Source organism: Ovis aries, chromosome Y (genome assembly GCF_016772045.2).
Source record: "Ovis aries strain OAR_USU_Benz2616 breed Rambouillet chromosome Y, ARS-UI_Ramb_v3.0, whole genome shotgun sequence".
Lineage (NCBI taxonomy): Eukaryota > Metazoa > Chordata > Mammalia > Artiodactyla > Bovidae > Ovis > Ovis aries.
Genome location: NC_082741.1, coordinates 1,145,266 through 1,157,770, shown reverse-complemented (window position 1 = coordinate 1,157,770; position 12,505 = coordinate 1,145,266). Strand labels below are relative to the sequence as shown.

At 47.3% G+C, this 12,505-nt stretch overlaps 1 protein-coding gene across 1 annotated transcript in view; it reads left to right on the top strand.

The window, feature by feature from the left end:
- Nucleotides 1-12,505, top strand: part of LOC101115005 (dehydrogenase/reductase SDR family member on chromosome X) — a 138,383-nt gene that overhangs the window by 106,785 nt on the left and 19,093 nt on the right. The window contains exon 5 of the mRNA XM_060408593.1: nt 6,678-6,885. Within this exon, the coding sequence (XP_060264576.1) occupies nt 6,678-6,885 (208 nt within the window). The remainder of the gene's footprint in view (nt 1-6,677; nt 6,886-12,505) is intronic.

Genomic DNA, 12,505 nt, shown 5'->3' with positions numbered 1-12,505 from the left:
TTCGGACACGCCTGAGCGCCTCTCACTCACTTGCTCGATATTCCGCTGTGTCTATGCCCACGCCTTCTTCATCCGCTCATCTGGTGGTAGACACTGAGCTTGCTTCCCTGTCTTGTCTGCAGCGAGCACTGGGGTGCATGTGTCTTCTGAAATGATTTTCTCTGGATATACGCCCAGGCATACGAATGCTTGATTAGAGATGGAGATTTTAGATGTAACATCTAAGTGATCCTACGTGGTGTTCGTCTTTCTGTTTATAGCGTACTTAGCTTAGTGTGGTCATCTCTGAGTCCATCCATGTTGCTGGTTCATTCTTTTTCATGGCTGAGTAATATTCCATTATATTTGTACATATATGCATATGTATATGTATATGGTCTCCCGCCTTGCAGGCAGATTCTTTACCAGCTGAACCACCAGGGAAGCACATGGAATATTACTCAGTCACATGGAATATCACTCAGTCATAAAAAAGGAATGAGGGAATGCTGCTGGTGCTGCTGCTGAGTCGCTTCAGTCGTGTCCGACCCTGTGCGACCCCAGAGATGGCAGCCCACCAGGCTCCCCCGTCCCTGGGATTCTCCAGGCAAGAACACTGGGGTGGGTTGCCATTTCCTTCTCCAATGCCTGAAAGTGAAAAGGGAAAGTGAAGTCGCTCAGTCGTGTCTGACCCTTCGCAACACCATGGACTGCAGCCTACAAGTCTCCTCCATCCATGGGATCTTCCAGGCAAGAGTACTGGAGTGGGGTGCCATTGCCTTCTCCATGAGGGAACACACACACACACACACACACACACACACACACCCCACATCTTCCATATCCATTCACTGTCAATGGACACTTAGGTCATTTGCACATCTTGCCTGTTATAATTAATGCTGCTATTAACCTGCTCCAGTATTTGTGGCTGGAAAATCCCATGGACAAAAAGACCCTGGTGGGCTACAGTCCACGGGGCTTCAGAGAATTGGGCATGACTGAGCTAGCGAGCATGCAGACATATTGAAATAACCACAGTCCTTTGCCTGCATTTTGGACTGCTGTCCCTCTGGTCCTCCCGTGGGGCTGCACCCGGAGCTGCTGTTTTCTGAACGTTCCGCAAGGGTCTCATGTCCAGAGTGGCTTTCTCCTGTGGTATGAAGTTGTTGTTGTTGTTGAGACACTCAGTCATATCTGACTCTTTGCAACCCCATGGACGCAGTATGCCAGGCCTCCCTGTCCATCACCATCTCCTGGAGCTTATGCAAACTCATGTCCATCGAGCTGGTGATGCCATCCACCCATCTCATCCTCTGTCGTCCCCTTCTTCCGCCTTCAGTCTTTCCCAGCATCACGGTCTTTTCCAGTGAGTCTGTTCTTTGCATCAGGTGGCCAAAGGATTGGAGCTTCAGCTTCAGCATCGGTCCTTCCCGTGAATATGCAGGGTTGATTTCCTTTAGGACTGATTGGTTTGATCTCTTTGCAGTCCGAGGGACTCTCAAGAATCTTCTCCAGGCATGGCACCTGGCCTCCGCTGGGCTGGTTGACGAGATCCCCATGTGTGGTCGCTGGGCCAGAACAGAGATCTTAGGAGTGCCAGCTTTCTCTCGGGAGGCCAGCTCTGCCCCGAGAGACAGAATTCTGAAAACTGGGGTCTTTTCTGAGCATGCTCTCGGACGCTCTACGACCTTGTCACCACTGCCAACTTCACTCATGACGGCAGAGTTCAGGAGGCCACCGCAACTCAGGAAATGCGCTGTAGAATCTGTCTCCCGAGGGAATGCGTGTTCAGACAGTGAGCAGGCTGGCTCTCCCTCTGCCTGGAGCCCTGTGTCCTTTCCCGACCGGCCTCACGTGAGCCGCGTGCCCCCGGAATGTACGAGTCTGTCATATGCTGAGCACCCTCCCTGCTGCGGGCACGCACGCAGCTTATTGAACGCAGCTTCATCCCGTCCACCTTCAACATCAAGGGAACTTACTGCAGGGAACTGTCCGCATTGTCTCCAAAATGCCTCTTGACCACCTCTGCCTGGATTCTTCCAGACAGCTTCTGAAGGGCATCCCCGACACACTCCTCCGAAACGTTTTTATCATGCGCCTTACTTTTCATCACATATAAAACAGACACCCAGTGAGAGTTTGGTGTGTTCTTAAAAATTTTTTTTTGTTGGGCTATAATTGATTTTCCAATGTTGTGTTTCTTTCTGCCGTACAATGAAGTGAACCAGCCGTGTGCTGAGTTCAGTCGCTCAGTGCCGGGGTCCAGCCCCGGTGGATCCAGGGTGATTCGAAGGTGGGGACGGAGTCGGCGTCTTTGGAAAAATACATATTTAATCACAGATATAGAGAGATTAGAAATGGATAGTGTAGTAGGAAGATTAGTGGAGAAAAGGAGGCTAAATACCTTGGATTACGTGGAATAGCATCCATGTTCCAGATGGGAATTCAGCCAGAAAAACGGGAGCAAGAAAGAAGCGACACGGGGGAATCAGTCTTTCCAGAAACTGATCCCATTTCTTTATTTTGGGGTTTGCTTATATACCTCTTGTTACACATAGGGATGAATACAGAGTCACGCGGGGGTCAGCAGTCCTGACCTTTATCAAAATCAGGTGCTTCACATAAATGTATAAAAAAGGTACATCATCTTCTGGCCATGAGTGAGACCTGCTGACATTTTATGATCCTTTCTTTCTGATAACCAAAAAACTTATTTCTTCCAAGGGTGTTTTTTCTTCAACCAGACACCACCCTCCAAATAAAGTTACATTCCTATAGGGTGAGGGTGTAGTGAGTTACAATCAAGAAAGGAATTTATTTAATCCAAGGTTAACATGATTAGTCTTAAAGGTTAATACTTATTTCTCCTATATGCTTAAAGGTTAATACTTATTTCTCCTATATGCTTAAAGGTTAATACTTATTTCTCCTATATGCTAGTTATATTCATTATAAGGGCAGGGAATATGGAGGTTTAGCAGCAAACATCAGCCCAACAAATGAAAATCCCTTCACCAATGCTCCCCTTAAGATCTATTTAGTCTTAAGATAGTGATAAAGTTACATTTTTACACAGCAAGGACACAGTGATTTATAACAAAGTACAGTGATCTATTACAAAAGAGAAAATCCATTAACTCAAAAAGTCTAGTATTGCTAACCTTAAAAACTACTATATTTCCTTTTCTATATTCCAAATACATTGATTAATATATTCCCAGGTGCCTAAGGATATGGAGGCCTGGCGGCAATCATTGACTCAACAAGAAGAAAAAGCCCTATGCTAATTAAGACTCTCAAAATACTCCAAAACTCTCTGTGCTGTTTACGGTTGAAAGGTAGTAAACAATCATGTGCCTAGTGGCAGGAGTATGGATAATCCTGTCACACAAGCTGGTCTGTCAGCAGAGAGGTTTGACCTGCGACATCCTTGTCCCACCCAGAGCAGGGAATTAGCAGCAATTATTGACACAACAAATGAAAAACCTTTCTCACCAATATAATTCCTAACCAACCCACTATACTAATAATTTCCAACTCCCGAAGAGAATTTGCCTTTAGTAAGTCTAAAACATCTCGTGCCTCTCAGGTTAGGAGGCTGTAGACAATCACATGTGGCCGGACGAACCTATACAGGTGGGCTAGATAACCTTCAGAGGAGTCCGTAAGCTGAAACACTCTTGTCACGCCCAGGAATTTTTATTGCCTTGGAGCTGCACGTTTACTCCTTCTCCGAGAGAAACGGTTATGGGGGAGAGCCCCCCGTAAAGTCAGAGGTGTAGGTGAGAGCATAAAACAGACTCTGGTTTTGGGGTTAGACGCTCGGGAACAGGGGGTTTCCTGAGGCTTGATCACGCCTTTGCGTATGCCAAGCCTCCTTCCTCATGACCTTTGCCCTGGGCGGAGTTCCTCACGCTGGCCCCCGGCAGCTCAGTCGTGTCTGACTCTTTGCGACCCCATGGACTGCAGCCCGCCAGGCTCCTCTGTCCATGGGATGCTCCAGGCAAGGATACTGGAGTACCTAGCCTTTCCCTTCTCCAGGCGCAGGGATGGAGCCCAGGTCTCCTGCATTGCAGGCAGATTCCTTATCATCTGAGACATCAAGGAAGCCCAAGGATACTGGAGTGGGTTGCCGTGCTCTTCTCCAAAGGCATCTTCCTGACCCAGGGATGGAGCCCAGGGCTCCTGCATTGCAGGCAGATTCTTTACCAGCTGAGCCAGCAGGGAAACCCAGATGGGCTAGAAGTATAGATAAATCGCCTCCCTCTTGAGCCTCCCTGCCAGCCCCCATCCACCCGTCTAGGTCATCACAGAGCCCCGAGCTGAGCTCCCTGGGCTATACAGAGCTAGCTGCCTGCTTCACGCACGGTCGTGTGTATATCAGTCCTGTATGTCGGTCCTTTTCTATTCATCCCACCTTCTCCTTCCCGCAGCGTCCCCCAAACTGTTCTCTGCGTCTGCGTCTCTGTTACTGCCCTGAAATTAGGTTCCTCTGAACCGATTTTGTAGATTCCGCATATACGCATGAATACTTGTTTTCCTGACTTACTGCGCTTTGTATGACAGACTCTAGGTCCGTCCACATCAGTGCATCTGACAGTTTCATTCCTTTTCGTGGCTGAGTAACATTCCACGGTGGGCTTCCCAGCTGGCTCGCCGGGTTATGAATCTGCCTTTGATGGAGGTTCGATCCCTCGAAAGATCCCCTGGAGGAGGGCGTGGCAACCCACTCCAGTATTCTTGCCTGGAGAATCCCGTGGACAGAGGAGCCTGGTGGGGCTACAGTCCATGGGGTTGCAAAGAGTTGGACACGTTGAACACACACCCATTAAATATTCCGTTGTATATATATTACTTTTTATTGACTACTGTTTAATACAGGGCAACATTTTAGAACATCTTTGAGCTTAGCATCATATAATAACAGCAAACTCAGTTGATATGTTAAAACTGTAGCAAAGTTTCTCATTTCAGAACCACATACCTTTAGACAGCTGACCACCATGCAGAAAATGTCTCTAGTTGAGGAAACCTGTTTTGTTTACGTAGAGGTCTTGGGGAGAAAGACGATCAGTGGGTGTAGTCTTAAAATAATGGACGTTGGTTCTAGGTCTGTAATTTGCTTGTGTGAACTTTGCCAAGCCCCTTGACTTTTTCTTTTTTTTTAATATTTAAAAGGCATTTTATTTTACGGGGCTTCTCAGGGCTGCCCTTGTGGCTCAGCTGGTAAAGAATCCGCCTGCAACGCAGGAGACCTGGGTTCGATCCCTGGGTTGGGAAGGTCCCCTGGAGATGGGAAAGGCTACCTACTCCAGTCTTCTGGCCTAGAGAATCCCACAGACTGTATAGTCCGTGGGGTCGTAAAGTCAGAGACGACTGATCGGCAGTCACTTTCACTTCTCACCTTCAGGTGGTAAAGACTCTGCCTTCCAATGCAGGAGACGCAGGTTCAATCCCTTGGTTGGAAAGATTCCCCCGGAAAAGGGAATGGCAGCCCACTCACGTACTCTTGCCTGGAGAAATCCCATGGACAGAGGAGTCTGGTGGGCTGCAGTGAAATAGTCAGAGATGACTGACTTAGCACAGCTTAAAGCACATTTTGTTTTAAATATAGCTGTGTGTATATGTCAGCCCCAAACTCCCAATCTATTGGGTTGGCCAAAACATTCTTTTGAGATTTTCTGGAAGATCTTACAGGAAAGATAAACAATCTCTTTGGAAACCCAATATTTTGTTCATCAGATTTTAGGTGCTATATGAGTGGTCCCCAAACTGTTTGGCACCAGGGACAAACTTCACAGAAGCCAATTTTCCACAGACTGAAGGTAGAGGGGGGTGGTGATGGTTTCGGGAAGATTCAAGCGCAATTGCATCGATTCTGCACTTTATTGCTGTTGTTCAGAGGCTGTGTTGTATCTGACACTTGTGAGCCCATGGACTGCAGCACGCCAGGCCTCCCTGTCCATCACCAACTCCCGGAGCTTGCTCAAACTCATGTCCATGGAGTCACTGATGCCATCCAACCATCTCATCCTCTGTCGTCCCCTTCTCCTCCTGCCCTGAATCTTTCCCAGCATCAGGGTCTTTTCCAATGAGTCAGCTGTTTGCATCAGGCGGCACAGTATTGGAGCTTCAGCTTCAACTTCAGTCCTTCCAATGAATATTTAGGACTGATTTCCTTTAGGATGGACTGGTTGCATCTCCTAGCAGTCCAAGGGACTCCCAAGAGTCTTCTCCAACACCACAGTTCAAAAACATCAATTCTTTGACACTCAGCTTTCTTTAAGGTCCAACTCTCACATCCATACATGACTACTGGAAAAACCATAGCCTTGACTAGACGGACCTTTGTCTGCAAGGCGATGCCTCTGCTTTCCAAAACGCTGTCTAGGTTGGCCATAACTTTCCTTCCGAGGAGCAAGCATCTTTTAGTTTCGTGGCTGAACTCACCATCCTTGGTGATTTTGGAGCCCAAGGAAATACCGTATGTCACTGTTTCCACCTGCCCCCCATCTATTTGCTGTGGACAGAGCTGGACACTGAGGTGGGCAGGGGTGCTGGGAGTTAGGACCAGAGATACTGTCCTGGAGTTTAGGGGCTTCTCCGTCGTCTACGGGATGGTGTAGAGTCTCATCTCTTCCCACCCCACCCACCTACTCGTTTCTGACTCTCCTGAGCGCCCCCTTTGTCCCTAGCCGGCGTGATGATGGTGCCCCAGAGGACCACGGACGACGGCTTTGAGGAGCACTTCGGCGTCAACTATCTGGGGCACTTCCTGCTGACCAACCTCCTCCTGGACACCCTGCAGGAGTCGGGCGCCCCTGGCCGCAGCGCCCGGGTGGTGACCGTGTCCTCGGCCACACACTACGTGGGGGAGCTGAACCTGGACGACCTCCAGAGCAGGTGAGTCGGGGAGGCAAGGTGACCTGTCAACGCGACGCTCTGCACAGGGTACTTGTCCCAGGCGACGTCGCTTCCCACCTCCTGGTCTGCAGCTCAGCCTCTCTCGTGGCCAAAAAAAAAAGCAAAAAACTGCAGCCACCAACACAGGCAGACCTGGGAGGGGCTGTGGGTTTTGGTTCCAGACCGCAGTGATAAAGGACGTATCGCATGAAAGCGAGCTGCACAAATTGGTTTTTCTTTCTACTGCATCTGAAAGCGATGCTTACTCTAGCCTGTAATTTCTTAGATGTGCAATAAATAGCATTGTGTCTAAAATAACAGGGTACAGACCTTCATTAAAAAAAAAAATCCTTTATTGCTGAAGAATGCTAACTGTCCTCTGAGCCTTGAGTGTTCAGTTCAGTCGCTCAGTCGTGTCCGACTCTTTGCGACCCCATGGAGTGCAGCGCACCAGGCCTCCCTGTCCATCACCAACTCCCGGAGCTTGCTCAAACTCATGTCCGTGGAGTCCATGATGCCGTCCAACCATCTCATCTCAGCGACTTGTAATCTTTTGGGGAGAGTTCTTGTGCGCTCAGTACTTGTCTAGTTGTCTATGTTATGCATAGTATCAATCGGGCATATATGTATCAAAATCCTGCATATGTATCAATCGCCGTCTCTCAATTCCTCCCACCCCGACATTCCCCTTTGGCGTCCATATGCTTGTTCTCTACATCCGTGTGTCTGTGTCTGTTATGCAAATAAGAGCGTCTATACCATTTCTCTCCCTGGAGAAGGGAATGACAACCCGCTCAAGTATTCTTGCCCGGAGAATCCCACGGACGGGGGAGCCTGGCGGGCTGCAGTCCGTGCGCTGGCCAAAAGTCGGACACGACTTATCAACTGAAAACCTACCATTTCTCCACGCTTCGCCTAAGTGTTAATAAACGATATTTGCTTTTCTCTTTCTGACTTCACTCTGCATGAATGTCGCAACCTTTTTGCAGTGGTCACATCAAAGGTCACTCATCACAGCTCAACAGAACAAATATGATCACCATGCAAAGACTTGAAAGAGTGTGAGAAAGCAGGCCTTTGATTTAGAGTAGGCTGGAAATATGTCGCTGAAGAGATCATAAGATGAATCTCCTGACTACCGAAACTTTCTCTATTACTTGTTTCCATCTTGTGTGCACCTGGCTGATAACCGAGCAACTCACAGCTGTTCAATGTCATGTCAGAACTGCAGAGCACCGTTTACAACCGGCCCTTCACTTCGAGTCAGGACTACGGCACTCTGAAATAAAGATTCTGTCAGATTCAAAATGTAAAAGAAGGATACAGGGAGAATGACGGAAATGTGACAGAGAGACGTGAGATGAACAGACGCTGTTTTGAAACTCGGCGCCAGGAGGTTTCCTCCACACGGAGCTCGCCCAGACCTTCAGTGCACACAGAAGCGCAATATCGCTGATGTGCAGCAAGAGGAGATCAGGAACCGTGTGCTGTTTTGCGGTCACACCTGTGTGTTTATATTTACGCTTTGAGGCAAATCCTAGTATATTCTTCAACACGTGAGAAAACCCGTGAAGCATGGTTACAATTTAGTCTATGAGGCGTAGTTGACGTACAGTGTTGTAATTTCCGCCTTGGAGCCAAGTGACTTCTCCATACACGTCTATCCATTCTCTTCTCTTTTATTCTTTTCCGTGATGGTTTATTGGGGCTTTCCTGATAGCTCAGGAAAGATTCCGCCTGCGATGCAGGAGACCCCGGTTCAGTTCCTGGGTCAGGAAGATCCCCTGGAGCAGGGCTAGGCTACCCATTCCAGTATTCTTGGGTTTCCCTGATGGCTCGGCTGGTAAGAATCTGCCTGCAATGCAGGAGACCCCGGTTCGGTTCCTGGGTCAGGAAGATCCCCTGGAGCAGGGCTAGGCTACCCATTCCAGTATTCTTGGGTTTCCCTGATGGCTCGGCTGGTAAGAATCTGCCTGCAATGCAGGAGACCCCGGTTCGGTTCCTGGGTCAGGAAGATTCCCCTGGAGAAGGGGTAGGCTACCCATTCCAGTATTCTTGGGTTTCCCTGATAGCTCAGTTGGGAAAGAATCTGCCTGCAATGCAGGAGACCCCGGTTCGGTTCCTGGGTCAGGAAGATCCCCTGGAGCAGGGCTAGGCTACCCATTCCAGTATTCTTGGGTTTCCCTGATGGCTCGGCTGGTAAGAATCTGCCTGCAATGCAGGAGACCCCGGTTCGGTTCCTGGGTCTGGGAAGATCCTCTGGAGCAGGGAAAGGCTTCTACAAACACGTATTGTATGTTATTATATATAATCATATATGTTACACATTAAATATATGGACCTTCCCTGGTGGCTCAGATGGTAAAGAATCTGCCTGCGATATGAGAGACCAGGCTTGATCCCTGGGTTGGGAAGATCCTCTGGAGGAGGGAAATGGCAACCCAACCAGTATCATATCGTTATATATTATATATATTAATTTTTATATACAACAATACTTATATAAGTATATAGCTAGTATATATCTAATCTTAACATATTTATATTTACTATATTATGTAATGACATGTAAATGTACTATTGTATAATGTTGCATATATTATACAATATATTAAACATATAATTGTTAAATAAATATATAACTTTTAAACTTGCACAGTTAAACTTATTTAACTTAAATAATTATGTTAATATTTATATAATTGTATATATAAGCATAATTATACTTGCATAGTCACATATATTATCATATTCATATCATTATTTGCACGTGTGTTAGTTGCTCAGGACTCTTTGTGACCTCATGGACCGTAGACCACCAGGCTCCTCCACCCGTGGGATTCTCCAGGCAAGAGTACTGGAGTGGGTTGCCATTTCCATATTAATATATAGTGTATAAATTTAAAGGTTGTATTGTATTTATTGTCTAATACTGGCTATATTCCTCGTGCTTTAAAACATATCCTCGTCCCATATATAATTTTTTTACTTTCTGGACACACCCTGCGACATGCAGGGATATTAATTCCCTGACTAGGGATCAAACTCACATCTGTTACGCTGGAAGGTAAAGTCTTAAGGACTGGAACACCAGCTAAGTCGTGTCCAACTCTCTGTGACCCCAAGGACTGTAGCCCGCCAGGCTCCTCTGTCCATGGGATTCTCCAGGCAAGAACACTGGAGTGGGTTGCCATTTGCTTCTCCGGGGGAGCTTCTGGACCCAGGGGACCGAACCCAGGTCTCCTGCATCACAGGGAGATTCTTTACCACTGAGCCAGGGGGAAGCCCTTTGGACAGTATCTATTTTTTCTCTGATGAGAACTTGAAAAACTTTTTTTTTTATTTTTTTTTTTTAGTGCAAATATATGATCTACTCCATTACTGGTGTCTTGCTAACAATGGATGCCCTTCCTCACTGTGTCCACTTAGCGCCTGGTCTCGGGGGTCCCAGTATCCTTACTGCGGTGGGCTTAGATTGGCTCTGAGTTCAGTGCCAGACCCAGACCAAATACAACACTCAGCCTTGTAAACACCACTACTGCTTGCATCAAATGTGGAAGTCAAGGTCCAGTTTCTTCTTCTCAACCGAAAAAACCACGCTGCTGCAATTTACGAGAAGATTTACCATCTCTAAGTAACGCTTTCCTAGGTTGCTCATCAAGAACCAATCCTTTAGAGAGTTATCGAGTCTTTAATTCAGTACACAGATTTGCGTATATTGTGTCTAAAATACCATCCTTCCCCTTTCCTTCTCTTGCCTTTAAGATAGAGAAAGTGACAGGGATCTGAACATGCCAACTCAAAATGTGCCACTTGGATACACAGATTATTTTGAGCTGAAGGCCACTGCGAAGCAACAGATGCAGAAAGATGCCATCCTGGAACTTCCCTTATCTAACTAAAAACAGAAACTTCTGAGGAACGAGGACTTCCCGAGCGTTCGGAATCCCCCAGACCTGTGAAATTAGAAGTGAAATTAACAAGTGTTTCTCTTGTTAATCTGACATGTGTTGGTTTAATCTGCATGCCCGCATCACCGAACATAAAAGTATAGAAGAAACTTTTTTTTTTGCCTTTCCAACAAAAAGGCTATCACAGTAATATCTCTACTTCTGTTTTAGACTGACCTTCCAATATTTATGAGGCAGTTATATTAATAAGTTACTGTTTATTGAAAACAAAGGTATATTTATGGTTTCAGTTCTACGTTTTGAGGCCGTGTGTTACAAAGGGCACTTACTAAAAGCCTCCTGTTTCGAAGCAAGTCGCGTAGACATTTTGTGAATGTCTTCTGCCGGTGCTTTAGTTTGTAAAGGGAATTTGGGAAACTGGTTCTGAGGAACCTATTTGCAGAGCAGGAATACAGATGCTGATGTAGAAACAGGCATGCGGACACGGGGTCTGGCTGGGGGAGCGGAGGGTGGGAGGAACTGAGAGAGGAGCAGTTTGGCTGTTAACATTGTAATCATCTCTTCATTGTTTTCAATACCAACTGTGTCTCTTGTCCCTCGGGGCTTTACTTAGAAACTCTAATGGGAATCCTGTTCTCTGGTGTCTCAGCTCTGATTCTTTTCCATTTCCAGCGTGGATGTGTATCTTTCAAACCACCAGGGAGCCACTCCTGAAATTACCTGGACTCTTGTTTTTCTTTTTTTATCCTTTAGAGACAAGTATTGACTTTTTGCGTCGTCTCTTCTCCGTGCTATAGTAGAGGACCATAATTCTTCTTTTCACAAAGATTTAGCATATTTTTTTTCTCACTGGAGTGTGATTGGCTTATAATGTTGTGTGAGTTTCTGCTGTACAAGGCATGAAGCAGCTATATGCGTACATATAATCCCTTCCCTCCCGAGCTTCCTCTGCATCCCCCATCCCAGCCCATTGGGTCATCGCAGGCCACACCGCCGGGCTCCCTGTGCCACTCAGCAGCTTCCCACTAGCTGGCTCTGTTGCGCATGGCGCCGTATAGATGGAAGCGCTCCTCTCTCAGTTCCTCCCGCCCTCTGCTGCCCCCGCCAGACCCCGTGTCCGCATGCCTGTTTCTACATCAGCATCTGTCTTCCTGCCCTGCAAATGGGTTCCTCAGAACCAGTTTTCCAAATCCCCTGCTGCTGCTGCTGCTGCTGAGTCGCGTCAGTCGTGTCTGACTCTGTGCGACCCCATAGACGGCAGCCCACCAGGCTCCCCCGTCCCTGGGGTTCTCCAGGCAAGAACACTGGAGTGGGTTGCCATTTCCTTCTCCAATGCATGAAAGTGGAAAGTGAAAGGGAAGTCGCTCAGTCGTGTCCGACTCTTCGCGACCCCACAGACTGGAGCCCACCAGGCTCCTCCGTCCATGGGATTTTCCAGGCAAGAGTACTGGAGTGGGGTGCCATAGCCTTCTCCGTCCAAATTCCCTATACATGCGTTAATATACAGTAACTGTCTTTCCCTTTCTGACTCACTGCAATCATCTGTATGACAGATGATTCTCTGGGTCCATCCACATCGCGACAAATGACCCAATTTCTTCCCTTCTTTATGGCTTAGTAATATTCCATGCACATATCACCACATTCTCTTTATCCATTCACCTGTTGACAGACATCTAGGTTGCTTCCAGGTCCTGGTTACCCTCAGT